The following is a 15,392-nucleotide window of genomic DNA, read 5'->3' as shown; positions in this document are numbered from 1 at the left end:
AATATACTGCTTAATAGGAAAAGTGGTTAAAACTAAGACTAAACATCGGCACTAAAAATACAACTGGTATTCTAAATAAATCAATCTAATCATCTACATCATGGACTCAATCAACTAGACACATTGAAATTACCTAATCATTATATCACAGTGTCACAATTAATATGAAACTGATACATTTAACAAAAACACCCAAAGAACCTTTAACTGCCAAGTACCCAGTAAGTACAGGGATTTTCCCTGGCATCACTGGTGCACAGACATAAACGATTCAGAGTTACACAGTAAATACTGACACATATGGTGCAAAGAACCTCTCATTTAGTCAGTTCCTGACATATGAAAGGCTGCAGACCCTGACATGTAACCGAATGCAGACTATAAATTTCATCCAAAATCCACAGTCAATCAGGGTGAAGGTATTTTCAGAGGCTTTCCCAAAATCACAGCAACAAATTAAACACATCTAGCAGAGATGACAACTTCTAAGCTATAACAGACACGAGTTGGCCGGTGATACTTACCCAGTCTTTGGAGGTACTGCACTGTTCGCTCGTGGCCCTTTAGTGGAGAGTTGGCCTTGGTAGACTGTTCCAGCAGCACCTGCAGAGCTTCAAGAGGGGCAGGAAGGTTGAAGAAAAGGGAGGGGAGCAAGAGCAAAATTTGAGTTAAGTCTGAGTGATGGAGAATAGCATCTACTCGGGTGTGCACTGCATTATATAATTCCTCTATCAACAGAAATTGGATAAAGAACATGCAGAGTTAATTGGTAGACAAGAGCAGCTGGTTTGAATTGGCAAAGATAAAGAGAGGTAGACTCGAGCTGCCTGACATCACAAACACAAATTGCAGCAGGGCCGATTAAAATGAGCCGCGCACACAGCGAGCACAGAATCTGGCGCAGAATACTGCCAGAAACCAAATGACATTAAGACAGCACTGATCTACGAGGATGACGAGTCGCCCACATGCAGGAAACCTCCTCTGAGATAAACTGTGTCCAGAGTACAGTTTTTGTTACACATAATTGGTCCCTCTTGAAATTAAACATAATGGAGCAATTCAGCTTACAATGGCTCTTGTATTTGAATTGGGAGGTAATGAGGAGACCGCTGACAAAGGCCGATGTAGGTCTGGCATCAAGTGATCCGTCATTTAAATACTAAACCCCAAATTCAACATCCAATTTGAACGCAAAATTGGGAACAGATGTTTCATTGTGTTTTATTGTTGTGGGTTCAGTTGTCATACTGAGGATGGCAACAGATAAACCACATTCTAACAAATAAAACTGAACGCAGTCATTATTCAGTTGATTGTCTGCTGCTTGATGATAAATTTCCCACTTTTCCCACAAAAAAAACATCATCACATTTGACATTTCATTGTAAAGTGATTCTCCAAATGTAATTTTCCTATATCATATCATTAAAACATTATGATGCATTAATATGCAAGCAGCATATCAATGTCACATCTGGGTAATTTGGAGCTAATTAACAATTCATTAAAACGAACAAAAAAAATTATGCCATATTTCCAGCGGACACATCAACAGCTGAAGGGTGTGCATAAATCCACACCATTTAAAGTTAATTATTATATCACAAATGAAAAATAAGTAAAAATCACTTAATTTCTTTTGTTTGCATTCAGAAAATGCACAAAATGCGTACCTAATATTTTAATTAGCTTTTAATACAAATGGCACACCAATTGTTTGCAGGGAAAATACATTTTAGTGCACATAAGTAAAAAGTATGTATCAGAATTTGCCATGGTAAACCCAATATCACTGGAGTACAATTAGATCATCAGGTTTGCAGCACAGGTGACTGACCAGCAAGCAGACCCTTACCTTTCTGGTGCAGGCCCTTCTTCTCATAGAGGATAATGAGCTCGCTGTACTTATGGGCCTTTTTCAGGACGTACTCGCTCTCCTCGATGTGGCAATGGTTGTTCTCCAGACGAAGGAGGGGGGACACCAGGGCCACGTTGGTCTAAACAGGCAGACGATAGCAGCAGATGACATTTATTAATTAATTCAATCCTGTAAAGCGCCTGCTGTGTTTCAGCGAAAGACTCCAGGTGACTTCACTGATTAGTTTAAGCTTGACAATCAAAAGCTCACATTGTCATAGAGGAACTCCAGTCAGCTGTAGGTTTACCCTGCCAGTGTGATCTGGGTCTGCACAAGGGGTTCCTCTGATTAAAAAGTGCCTATTATACCTCCAAAGGGAAGCACCTGGTGGCATTTTTCCTGGATGCCTACATAATGTGGCTCATCTAAACGTGAACAAGCAGCAGAAAGACTTTGAAGTGCAATGAGACTGTTTTTCTCCTCACAAAAAGCTTCTCTTCCTGTGGAGAAACTTACTTTAGATGCTTATATCTGATCTCATTCCAACAAGTTTTTTTTTTTTTTAACCATAGATGAGGTTTGACACACAGATTGCTTGGTAAACGTTTTGCGTCGTTGCCCAGGCATCTGCTTCCCTGAATAAACTCCAGACCCACATAGCTGAAGCTACTACACCTACATGAGAGTCAAACTCACACTACTTGTGTACTTGTGTAACTGCGGCTCTGCTTTTGTTACTTTGAAGTACTAATGAGCTGCATAACATAGAACCCATTCGGCTATGTGTGAGGTAGTGTTAACTGCCTAATGTTGCTGCCAATTTCTCTGAGTGTTAGAGAATTACTTTCTTGTGACATCAATCATGCCGTTTTGCTGTAAGTGGATGGTGGAGACTGCCAAGTTCATAAGAGCCGACGCAACTTTCATCATGAAATACAACATTTGGAGTAGGTTCACTGACAATTGCGGGGGGGGTTGGTAATCAAAACGTATGACACAAGCGGCTTTCAGCTGATGTCACTTCTTCTATGTGGACTGCCATACAAGCTGGGTCCAAATACAATTTTCCTTTGTAATACAAGTCTAAAGGTCAGTTATGAATATCACATGTTTTTCTTTTTTCATTATTTGTGTTTATAATCTTTTTTGTCTTATGAAAACTCTAAGCCACATCACGAGTGTATGCGCTTAGTCTGTTAACAACAGTGTTTGTGTATACTTGCATGTATTATGAATGAGTGTTCTTGATGTGTGTGTCTCTTATGACTATGACTGATTCATTGTTTATGGGATGCATTGTTGTCAAGTACCCTGCTAAACTGTCTCTGATTTTTACTGTGTCTAAAATTATTTGATAGATATATTCAAATTCTGCATACTACATTGCTGTAATTATTTACTGCAATATGTTTTCTGTAAAATGCCACTTTTCAAGCCCCTGGAGGGTTTTTAGGCAATTCTCCTCCACATTCCCTTGCAATTTACATATTGTACATTAAAAAAAAAAAAAGAATATATACATGTAAATAAACAGACAAAATGAAAAAATTATTGTGACAAATTATTCATCTCAAGTAATGACTATTGTTAAAAAACTGGCAGATTGGACAGACATTTCTCCATTTGGTAACTCACAACATGCATGAAGAAAGAAAAGGAAGATAGTCTGGGTCTTACATGTAGGTAACATTTCAGCAGGGTGGTATCAATGATCTGCAGGAGTTTTTTGCGGCTTTTAATAGTGGGCGTGCCCTCCATGAGTGGAGATGTTGTAGAAGGGTCAGAGTCATTCAGCTGTTTCACAAGGTGGCTGCGTTTCTGTAAGGACAACCCAAAAGGTGGATTATTAATATTGTACCTCTTTTGATTTACACCAGTTATATATGCTATTATTATTTTTGTTAATTCTACTCCAAGTAGAGCCTCATTCAAAGTTTAAGTTGTTCTGACAAAATGAAATCTATGGATTTGTGTTTTACCGACATCATACACACACACCTGGGTGAGGTAATCGATGAGAGCAAGATGAGCCTTCTCCAGCTCTGCCCCGGACAGAGTAGGCAGAGGGTTGGGATAGTGCAGCTGTTTGCGGTAGTCTGCTGGAAGCAGGTCTGGGTATAGCCCAATCACATGGGTGGGATCTGCAGAACGCAAGAGGGGGAATTTGTTGTACTTTATTCCACATATGATACTTGAGCTTCTTTATTAACCTTTTGATTAAAGAGCAAAAATGATCTGAGGACAGAGTTTATACAAACAAAAAACAACCACAACATATACCGAAAAACAAAAACCAACCCAGAAACTTTAGTTGCCCAGACCTGAAATCAAAAGCTCATTAGAGCAAGGAAAAATCTGTCAGCATTTTGGAATACATTCTCACAGACACATGATGTCACATAATTACACATGAAAGTCAAATGTGAATAAAAATATTTACATTAATATACACAACAAGCAACACATGTCTAATGAGTTCAAGAAGAGAGAAAGAAATAAAAAGTAGCCAGAATAAATGTGATAAAATTATGACCAGATTCACCTTCATTAGGCTGCGATACATAAACACAGGCCATGAGAACAAAATGGGTGATGTCACACTGGGACAAATATGTTCACCTCATCAAAGTTCAAAATAATACAAACTATTTTCTTCAAAGATGTTTAAGCTACTGGGCACCTATCTTGGAGTCCTATGTAGTGAATAGTAGCCATGCGTTACAGGTTAAAACAAATGAATATTGCAACAAGTACAATTTGATCCATGTCAGACTCTTTCTTTCAAATTTGTGTCCACTCAGAGGAAAGCTTTACCTGTGCCGAGTTTGGCAAACACCTGCATGGAGTCATCAAATCTCTTCTGGCAAAACAGATTGAAGGCATAGAGATTCTGGATGTGATGTATCTGCTGCTTCTTATCACCATCTGAGTCATCCTTCATCTTCTGGCAGAAAAAAAAAGGAAAAGTAAAAAAAATTCATCACGCTACAGAAAACATCAACAGTTGAAAAGCACATGAAGGCTTTTTTTAATTCTTGGAAATCCCCCAGGAAAAAGAGATTGCTAGATAGACTGACCATAACATACAAAGCTGTGAGCATTTTACTGTTTCAACGTACAGCTCCTCATCAAGATAACTGATCTTAATTTCATCCTCTGCGCTGCAGCACTAATTAAATCTTGAGTAATTTAATAACAAGATTTAACAGTTAAGTGAGTAGTTCTGCTGCTCACCGCAAGCTGAAGAGCCAGTTCAAACTGCTTGTCCTGAAGAAGCTGTCGGATCTGGCTGGCTATTGACACGGGCACAAGGCGCCACACAAAGTGGTTGCTGGCAACGTACACAATATTTGCCCTGAGAAAGGTATGAGGAAAAAACAAGATGAATGTAAGTGTTTTTTTTGTAAGGGCAAACAGACATCATCAGTATCATCATGAGAAATAGAAACCAGGAGAACTGAAAGAGGCAAATGTTGCATTATGTTCAATATTATATTATTCAAAGGAACAAGAGTGGTTATTATCGAATCTATAACTTTAAGCTGGGAATAACTGCAGGCTTTTGTTTACCTAAAAAACTGCAGTACTGCACCGTATTGATGCCGCCATACTTGTTGTTACTACATATTCAGTTTTAAGAACATTTTCTTGTTATAACAGCAAATCATCTTATCTTGTTATATCAAGAAACTTTCACTTCACACAAAATCAACATATCTCATTAAAACAAGCAATCTTTATAACATGGTAAGTTGTTATAGTGGTATAAGTTGGTATGTTGTTATAACAAGACATCATTAATATTTCAAATAATTACCATTTTTCACACCATTTGATATGTGAAAATGTAAAAAAAATAAAATAATCAACATTCACACATTTTTTTTTTTTTTAAAAAGGTACAACAGTGCGGCCAGTGTGATGTAAAAGGTCAGATGTGTCCATTAAAAGTAAACGTCCACAAAATCTGTTTGTACTACAGTTTGGTCAGAATTAGGTATTGTAACTGCAATTTGTCCAAAAAGTCCCTTGACAATTAATTAATTAGACAACAAAAATTCACAGAGGACTGCCTCACCCTGCTGAAGTGATGAAGCGAGGTCTCTGGAGCTCCACACTCTGCACCAGCAGCCTTGGCTCGAAGGTCCGGATCTCCACGTACCGAGGAAGAACAGCTATGATGTATGGAGGCTGGTGCTCTGAGAACATTTGAAAAAAGGCAAGAGTGTTGTGTGCACATCAACCAAAGCAGAGGTGTCACAAAAACATCACAGCCAGATATTTTTGTGAAATAAAATAATACTTATAAAATGAATATATATATTAGCTGGAAACAAACCAGCAAAGTTGCAGTTAGCAATATAAACAATATATTTTGTTGCAGTGTCGATATACTTGGCTCTAAAAGTGTCATTCCAACATTAAGAAGTCAAAAGACTATTTGTTCTTTCTTTCATCATCTTACCCAATCTTCTATATATTGTCTCAATCAATTGTTTAGTCTCTAACATGTCATCTCTAACATGATTATAAAATACAAGGAAATGACCACTATAATTTCCCAGAAGCCAACATGATATATTCAAAATGCTTATTTTGTTTGACAAACAGTCTTTATTTTACAATGATATAAAAACAGAGAACAGAAGTAGTGAACCCATTGATGAAGCAGGAACCAGTGAATGGATGGCATATTTACTTTCAAAATTTTTGATGGAATAGTTGTTGATCCAGTAATCATTTAAAACACTTTGTGTTTGAGAGTTTTTATGTCCACCCAGCCTAAACTCTCAGTTTTGAGAACAGGTGCCTCAGCTGTGATTATGGAGTGAACCCTTGAGGCTAATGAAGCAGGAAATCCAGCTGGAGACCGCTCTCTAGACAGGTCTGAGGTTGGGATCTGGGTATGGGACAGACTACAGCCACAGGGCAGAGCGGAGGCCCTCTGCTCCAGCCATAAACATTTAGGACGGTCCGCTAGATATATTTTAAAGTGACCAGCACTCATCTTTAGCTAATGCGCGCCAAAGCCACAATGTTGACTATATCAAAACAAGGAAATTGCAAACTGTATGAAAGCACTGCTTGGAGGCTTCATTTCCCCCTTCATATTGTCCCTGTCTGCATCCCATGTGCGCAGAAAGAGCAGCATTTAAAACAACGTGAGAACTCATCTGCATCACTTCTGTCACAAAGCTCATTAGTAACCCAGACCTGTGGTGTCTTAGTCACGGGATAACAATGCTGTTCTAAACTGATGTTTCCTCTTTTGACATGTGGAAAACAGCAGCACAGGTCAGAGTGGAAATAAAGACTTTGGACAGGGGAAGGAAAGCTTAAAGAAGAGAAAAGAAAAGACAGACAGCAGCTGGATGACAACAACAGGCAAAACAATGGCAGTATTGACGCCAAAAGCTTCATCAGGTATTTGTTTTAATATCCACTTACTGCTATTAAAAAAAAACCCTGCTCAACCAGTATAAAGAATAGAATAAACTGTACTTTTAGGCACAGGCATAGTCAACATACATAACATTTCTTAACCAGTCAGTGTAATCAAATAGTAGCATACTGAATACTTTATACAGATCCATAAATGCTTACTATTAGCTAGCTATCAGGCTATTAGCTAACAGAACATGTACTGAAACTTCTCCAAAGAGGAAGGAGATTCATTTCAGATGATGCTCATGCTTGTGCTGAAAGAATTCCAATTAGACGTAAAACAATGTACAACTGAAAAGCTCTGCATTGCATTAAGAAAAAAATGCCTGCGTTCAAGCTGTTCCTCAATTTTATTTCTTTTACAAAATAAAATAAATGAAAATAATCCTTTTGGCCTTGTCGCTGTCTCAAGGGATTTTCCATTTCTATTTTCTATTTCTATTTTTAAAGGGTCCTCCAGTGTTTGATGCTTCAGAGCAGACTTTGCCTGAGTTACCGGAATTAACTGTTTATTTTTACTTTTTGCTCACAGGGCTAACGGTGAACTTGCAGTGCTAGTTTCTCCTCACCCGCAGTGAAACATCATGCACCATTTAGATGACAGCAAAACGCAGGAGTGTCTCATATTGAGCTAAAATGAACAGAGTGCACATAAATTAGGAAAATAACATATATACTCATTCAGTCTCATACTGCGTTTTGCTGTAGTTCATGGTGTGTGCTTTCCCCGCAGGTGTGGCTCAGCGTCTGCGCTTACACACACACACAACTCAGCAGAGTGGAGGAGAGACAAACAGTGAAGAGCTAAGGATGGCTGCTCTTGTTGCGTTGCTCTCGATGAACGCTTCACAAGTAAAAACATCTGTGTGACAGGAAGCTGACATAAAACAAAGGATCGGATCGGGCTCAATATAGCTCTGATAATGATCTTTGAAATTGGAGAGGGAACTCCCTATTGTATTTATTTACCCTTTAGTGTATTCATATTTATAATACTTATATTGTACATATCTGACCTATAGTGTTTACACCACAGATCCAGCTGTTTATTCTGTATATGTCTACTAATATCTACTAATAGCATCACTCTTACTTATACCTGCACTATAGGTTTATTCTTATACCTGCATGCCCGCTGTAACCGCTGCTCATGTTGTATATATCCTGGTGTATTTATTTAACTCTGTTCATACTGATTGTACTGTTAAAACTGTATACATACGTAAAATACAATACATAACATACCATACATATCTACCCCTCACTGTTATTTATATATTACTTCTATACATATGTACATTACTCTGAATTTAACTGATTTTTCCTTTCTGGTTAGATGCTAAACTGCATATTGTTGTCCAGTACTTGTAGTCTGAGCAATGACAATAAAATTGCATCTAGTGTAATAATTTACAGCAAAATCAACTTTTGAGATACTAAAAACTCTAATGCTGTGACTTTATTTGAAGGTTTTATGGTTTAGAAAGTCTGATAACAAAGCATAACAAAGAAATTAAGCTGATTGTGTTCCTGAGTGAAATCGACTGCCAGGGGTGACACATTTTGGCTGAACACCTTCAGTGTTATCTGGAAGACTAACCCACATAGAGAGCTGGGGTGGATTTTTGGCTCGTTACTCAGCATGCGTGTGTCCTTCTGACTTTGCTGTCAGTTCCTACTGATATCCAACACAAGTTACCTCTAGCAAAGACATCAAGAGTCATAAAAGGATAGAAACAGCAACTTCGACTGGGTACGTATTAGCTTTTGCATATAAGCAAAAATATAACACCAAACTACAAACTAGTCGCAGAAAATGGACACAGCTAAATAAAAATAACTACAGTAAGTGTAGAAACAGAGGAATTTGAAAATGTCTTCATAGTATTAGTTGTTGTGGCTCTTTCTTACCCATTGCTATAGGGATGTCTGTCCAATTCAGGGCACACTTCTGAGTGCAAACGCCCTCTTCATTCAGAACTACAGTTAGGTCATCCTGACCAACCGCCACCTTCCCATCAGCAAGTGGGGCAACCAGAGGCTCCAACTGTTTCCCAGTGGGGAAGAGCTCCTTGATGGAGCCACGGCCATCCATCTGGTTGACAGGAGAGATAGAGCGAGTGAGTCAGAAGATATAGAACTTATTAATAACATCTTACAAACTTCATTTGTAAGGTCAATTATAAAGTACTTTAGACAAGCAATAAAACAACATTACAGAGAAGATGATTAAACTAGCAATAACACTACCAAATATTCGTTGATAATAAGAATAACAAGAGAAATAAATACAAAGAAAGAAGCCCAAAATAAACACACAAATAAATTTAAGGACAATAAAACAGACAGGAACTAATTATATAAACAGCCTGCTTCTAAACTTTTCAGAAGCGATATAAAAAGATAATTTTAAAGTCATACTCCTTCCAAAACCTGTCAATGAAATACTTGAAAGGCACCTTCAAAATGTTTGTAGTTTGCCCCTTCACAAAGAATAAAAGAGTCATGACGAAGTCCAGCCAAGTCCAAAAGGTACACATGAATTGCTGAAGACCGAGACTTATACAGTGATTTTAGCAATATGACAAAACATGACAAAAACTGAGCCTGAGAGTGGAGAAGTGAATTCTGCTGCAGCCATGGTTTAAATGGTTTCTATGGATGTTTCATACTTCGATGAAAAACTGTCACTACAGCCTCTCTTCTCTGTTAAGAAACACACTACAAACCTTTTCACAGCCTTCTTGCATATCGACAAGGGACAATGTTTTTATGTTCAAAAGGTAGATTATGGGTGGAGTATCACTTTAAGTTGTAAGTACCAACTTATAAGTAAAGCTGAATGAAACTTGTGAAAGTGTTCTCCTTTTCTGTGGCACATACCCGAATGAGGTAATAGTCTCTTTTGAAACCAACACATATGGAGTTTTCACACCAAGCCATGGACTTTGGAATATCTGGAGCACCGAAGTCCCCCTGACAGACAAAAAGAAAACATTACAATGTCTTAATGTGTCAAAGGGTTGGAAAAAAAGACTAAGCTTGGATCATACTGCAGTGAGTCACATCTCAAATATATATATTTTTTAACCTGCAGTTCGTGGAACTCTCTATCTTTCCAGTAATACAGCTGGAGTTTCTTTTTTACAGCAACACACATTCTCAACCTTTCCTCTCCAGAGCTGGTTTGCTGAGGACAAAATAGACAAAATATACAATTCATGACTTCAAATCAGGGAAAACACAAGTATAACACAGAAATGTGGAAACAAAAAAATCATTGTTATGACTGTCTTTGACTGTGCCATAAAACTTTAAGGGAATCACAACACATTTTTGTATATTTTAGCCCATTTACTGCAAATTGTGTGTATCTTACATTACTGTGGAACAAAACATATTGTTGTATAGATATCTAAATGTGTTTCCAAACTGAATTTAATACAGTAAAAAAAATCAGCTAACAGAAACTTAACACATGCTTGAGCTTGGTAATCCATCACAATGATATCATCACATCGCTTTTTATTCTTGTCAAGGATATGTCTCTGAAATAGGGGGCTGGTTTAAAAAGTGTAGTGTGTTTATGTGCTGGTGGGAGGCAGCAGCAAGTAAGATATGCTGATTCAGCCTAAGGAAATACAATGAACTTGACATGCATTGCGTCTGCATGTAGGATTGTAACTACTCGTAAGTCTCCTGCTCTTTATTTGCTTTTGTTAATTCAAGCATTACTAAAAATGTAATAAATATTATGGATTAGCTGTATTAATCCTTTAAAGGTTTTTTTTTAATTAATTGCAAAAATTAAAAGGCTGGCTGTAACGTAGAAAACACATATTCAAAACGCTAAAAGAGTTCCAGCAAATTGGTCTAGACATGTAAAAACACTGCTTATGACCCAACTCAAAGCCATTTGATAAAACTGAATCCCTGGTCATAAAACAGCTCTACTCATCTGCCTTTTCTCTTAACCAGTCCACTAACTTATAGCTGTATAATTACAACATTGTACATCCTGTCTAGGTGAAAACTGTTCTCAGCAGAAAGATTTAGAATGGGAATAATTCAAATCAATGAATATGATAGCAATACTGTACAGTAATAATACTGCTGGAACAGTGCCTGAAATCCTAAACTGCAAGGGGATTGTAATCAACCTGCAAGTCACAGGCGAAGAGCGTGGCTCCTTTGGCTTTGGACAACACAGTGATCTGCTGGAAGGTCAGGAGGTCATGGACGTGGATGTTGTTTTCTGCAGGAGAAAAAAAGATTACTCTGTATCTGTTAATAGATGAATGCTATGTTTTGTGTCAATACACAAAAATATTGGCAGTTTCAAGGCTGAAAAGGTTTGCCTAACTAGTATGTTCTTTTTAATTATTATCTATTTATTAATTAGGGAGAGAAACTTACCAAGAAGACTGACAAGTATTTTGTACTGTGAGACAACGTAGAGCTGTGGAAAGAGTAAGAAACACAAATAAAAGGTTTGAAACAAATTACTCCAAGAACAACCAGGCACCCATGTGGACGATAAAGTGGTCACATTATGCATATTCAGGTTCATAATTTTATTTAGAGGTTGTAGCTGAACAGGTTTACATGGTTTCATTTTCAAAAAACACCATATTTTTGTCATACTGCACATTGCTGCAGCTCCTCTTTTCACCCTGTGTGTTGACCGCACTGTTTGGGTTTTTTCACTTTGGAAACTTCTTACATGTACAAAAAATATATATGAAACAATAAAGCATAAAACACAATATGACCTCTTTAACAATACATCACACCTGGGATGAAAAAAAAACTAGAGCTCAGCTGTTTCACCCACTTTGCCTGGGGCTCTCTGTAAGCATGAGAGGTTTTAACCACACAATTTGAAATCATCCCAATCACATTAATCATCTTTGGTATGTAAGTTGGCATGTGGATGGGTCTTCAGATGTGTGGGATTTCCAGATTCATTCCACGAGAGGGAGTATGCCATTGGCAATTAAGAGCCGAATTTAGATCAGACAGTCCGAATATTAATTATAACAGGGCAATACAGAATGTAGTACTACACATTGAAAGTGCTTGAGTTCCCTCACCAGACATCTTCCCCACAGTGTTTTTGATTTGTGCAGAAATTAGTCTGGGGTTATCCTAAACCTCATTCTGCAGTCTTATCTACCTGCTGAATCTTCTTGGAGAAGTTCTTATTGGATTTTTCCAGTGTTACCTCAAACCGGTTGGTGCCTAAGGGGAAAAGAGACATGTTTATCAATGACTAACTTTTATTTGATGCGGGCAACAGTAAGAAGGACTGCAAAGGAATCAGTTGCATCCCACATCCCCTTGGCTCTTCCTACCTGCATCCTTCTTTATTCGGTAGAGAAGAAGATGTCCTGGCTTTGTTCCCACAAGTAGCCAGTCCTCTGTGGGAAGAAAAACTGAAGAGTAAGGTTCTGACAGTTCAAATGATGCGGTCTTAAGTTTAATACACACCTAGAGGGACCAGTGTCGAAGAATAAAAAAGTTGCATAAACATATCGCACTATACATAAAGTAGTGCCTCCATCATTGTTTTTACGAATTGTTTGTGTATTTATGCTGATGTCTTTTATGTGTCATCATATTTGTGCTTGTGTAATTATGTCTCTGCTTATGTGCTCTCTTTTTAAGCGATTCATGCTTTGTTGCATTATCTATGTTTCTGTGTTCTGTGTTGTACTTATGAGCCTGTGTATGTTTTAATACGTAAAACATCAATTAATCGCCCAAGCTTTTATTTGCTTAAATCACTGGACTCACCCTGCCTATATTTGGGGCAGGCCTTTACTATGCCTGTAAATCTGAATGAATAATATATTGGTGATCATTGAAATAAACAATTCAATTGTGGAGAATCTAACCGATCAAATGATGTGTAGCATGTCCATACTGACAAATGTTTAAACATTTATATTTGTATGCACAATCTAAGCAGCTTAGAGCTAGCTCAAGCAAGTGACCCAATGGGCTTTCAGAGGTTGTATAAATCCAGAAAACTTCTAATTGAGACCTGTTTTTATTTATCAATATGAGTAGCCAAACCAGGCCAGGAAAAGGGACAGGCGTCTAATTAGGACAAGGATTTTAATTGAAGTTTTACAGTACTGTCTGTTATGCTATCAACCAACCAGTGACTGCAGATGAAAATAGGTCTGTTTGGCTACATCTGGTACATTTATTGGACTTAAGTCCTCATGTTGATAAATCTGGACTCTCCCTTTTATATAAACAACAAACAAGTGTCAACAACTTACCCCAGGCAGCAAGACAGTCAATTTGAAGGGGAAGCTTTTCCAAAATAGGCACTGATTCATATGCGTCATGCATCTTGAAGCAATATTGCTGATTCAATTACAGACGGCACTGATGGATCAATCCCACACGGAGTTGACGCCTGCTGGGCAACAGCTGACCGACTGACCGCTGATAAATCTGTCAGGATGGTACGCCTTTATGTATCGCCATTAACCGACTGAGCAGTTCCGTGTTTCGACAGGCAATGAGGAAATCTTGTCTGGTACGCCTGGTATCGCACACTTTTGTAATGCTATGCAGTTTGGCTTGTTAGCCACCTAGCTTTCCGACCAAAACAACAGCTGGTTGTTAGCCTGCTAGCTTAGAAGTTAGCAAGCAACGACTTCTGCTCCCAAACATTGTTCCCTCTCACTCCATGCTGGCTGAAACTTGAACAAAGGCAGTCAATCACTTTGTCGGTAAAAGACAAACACAACCTTCAGTTAACTTAATACAAACAGTAACCGCTGCATTGGCCGTAGCGGTTAGTTTTCGTTAGCCAGGTTAGCTTCTTGATACTTCCTCAGCTGTGTTGACGACGGCTGCGCGAGAGAATGTGGTTTGACAGGCACGTGACAGAAGTCAGTACACTCACGAGGAACTCATTAAAGGTACAGCTTGACTAAATTTGTAGTTTCAGCCATACAGTTTTATTTTTATACACTTTTATTCATGGAGGTTTAAAAACAATCATTTACTTGTCGAAAATAAAGACTGGAAACTGCTGTACAGTCTGTGTGATATTGAAACATTAGAGATTTTTTTTTACCTCCATTTTTTTTTAGAAAGCACTTAGGTGCATCAAATCATAAAAATACTTGGTTTTAATTCCTGATTACACTTCCTTCTTTTATATTTGTTGTTTTGTTTTCAGTATGTCTTGTCTTTTTAAATCACTTTAATGTTTCTGCTAATGTTTTTGTAATGGTTAAGTTGTTTTAAGATACATACAGTATACATTATCGTTCAAAGGTTTGTGGGCACTTGTATTTGTTTTACAATATTTATATATATTTGTTTTTTTGACCATTAAAATAACATCAAATTGATAATTTTATATATATTTGTTTTTTTGACCATTAAAATAACATCAAATTGATAAGAAATACAGTGTAGACATTGTTAATATTGTAAATGACTAATGTTGCTGCAAACGGCTGATTTGTAATGGATTATCTACAGAGGCATACAGATGCCCATTATCAGCAACCGTCAGCCCTGTGCTCCAGTGGCATGTTGTGTTTGCTAATCAAAGTTTATCATTTTAAAAGGCTAATTGATCATTAGAAAACCCTTTTGCAATCATGGTGGCACATCTTAAAAAACTTCTGTGCTGATTAATGAAACATCAAAACTGGCCTTTGTTATACTACTTGAGTATCTGGAGCATCAGCATTTGTGGGTTCTATTACAGGCTCAAAATGGCCAGAAACAAATAACTTTCTTCTCAAACTGGTCAGTTTATTCTCGGTCTGAGAAATGAAGATGCTGGTCCTTCTAGAGAGAGTTGCAAAGAATAGCCTTATCTCAGATCGGCCAGTAAAAAGAAAAGAATAGGGCTGAAACTGCCTTGTTCTTTGCCACTGGTTTATAACATTAACAATCTACCCTGTATTTCTGATCAATTTCATGTTATTTTAATATACAAAAAAATTACTTTTGATAACAAGGAATTTTCAGTTGTACAGTAAAAGGTACATTATTATTGTTGTTAATAATAATAATAATTCACAACAGTCTAAGCCACCCAAAACTA

At 37.6% G+C, this 15,392-nt stretch overlaps 1 protein-coding gene across 2 annotated transcripts in view; it reads right to left on the bottom strand.

Annotated features, from left to right (window-relative positions):
- The window catches only part of vps39 (VPS39 subunit of HOPS complex), a 29,641-nt gene extending 15,446 nt beyond the window's left edge, over positions 1–14,195 (bottom strand). The window contains exons 1-15 of one of the 2 annotated variants that reach the window (XM_038728537.1): positions 13,597–14,195; positions 12,661–12,726; positions 12,483–12,547; positions 11,723–11,765; positions 11,467–11,561; positions 10,398–10,496; positions 10,190–10,282; positions 9,218–9,401; positions 5,940–6,060; positions 5,096–5,216; positions 4,676–4,805; positions 3,860–4,002; positions 3,539–3,679; positions 1,859–2,000; positions 525–611 (exon numbers count right to left, since the gene is read on the bottom strand). In XM_038728537.1, coding sequence (XP_038584465.1) covers positions 525–611; positions 1,859–2,000; positions 3,539–3,679; positions 3,860–4,002; positions 4,676–4,805; positions 5,096–5,216; positions 5,940–6,060; positions 9,218–9,401; positions 10,190–10,282; positions 10,398–10,496; positions 11,467–11,561; positions 11,723–11,765; positions 12,483–12,547; positions 12,661–12,726; positions 13,597–13,669 — 1,603 coding nt within the window. In that variant the 5' untranslated portion in view covers positions 13,670–14,195. The remainder of the gene's footprint in view (positions 1–524; positions 612–1,858; positions 2,001–3,538; positions 3,680–3,859; positions 4,003–4,675; positions 4,806–5,095; positions 5,217–5,939; positions 6,061–9,217; positions 9,402–10,189; positions 10,283–10,397; positions 10,497–11,466; positions 11,562–11,722; positions 11,766–12,482; positions 12,548–12,660; positions 12,727–13,596) is intronic. The other variant, XM_038728538.1, reaches the window with a different exon arrangement.
- Positions 14,196–15,392: the final 1,197 nt, after the last annotated feature.

Source organism: Micropterus salmoides, unplaced genomic scaffold (assembly GCF_014851395.1).
Source record: "Micropterus salmoides isolate LMB-PRFRI ecotype aquatic unplaced genomic scaffold, ASM1485139v1 Ms_hic_scaffold_19, whole genome shotgun sequence".
Taxonomy (NCBI): domain Eukaryota; kingdom Metazoa; phylum Chordata; class Actinopteri; order Centrarchiformes; family Centrarchidae; genus Micropterus; species Micropterus salmoides.
Note: the sequence above shows the minus strand (reverse complement) of the source record. Positions and strands in the feature narration are given on the sequence as shown.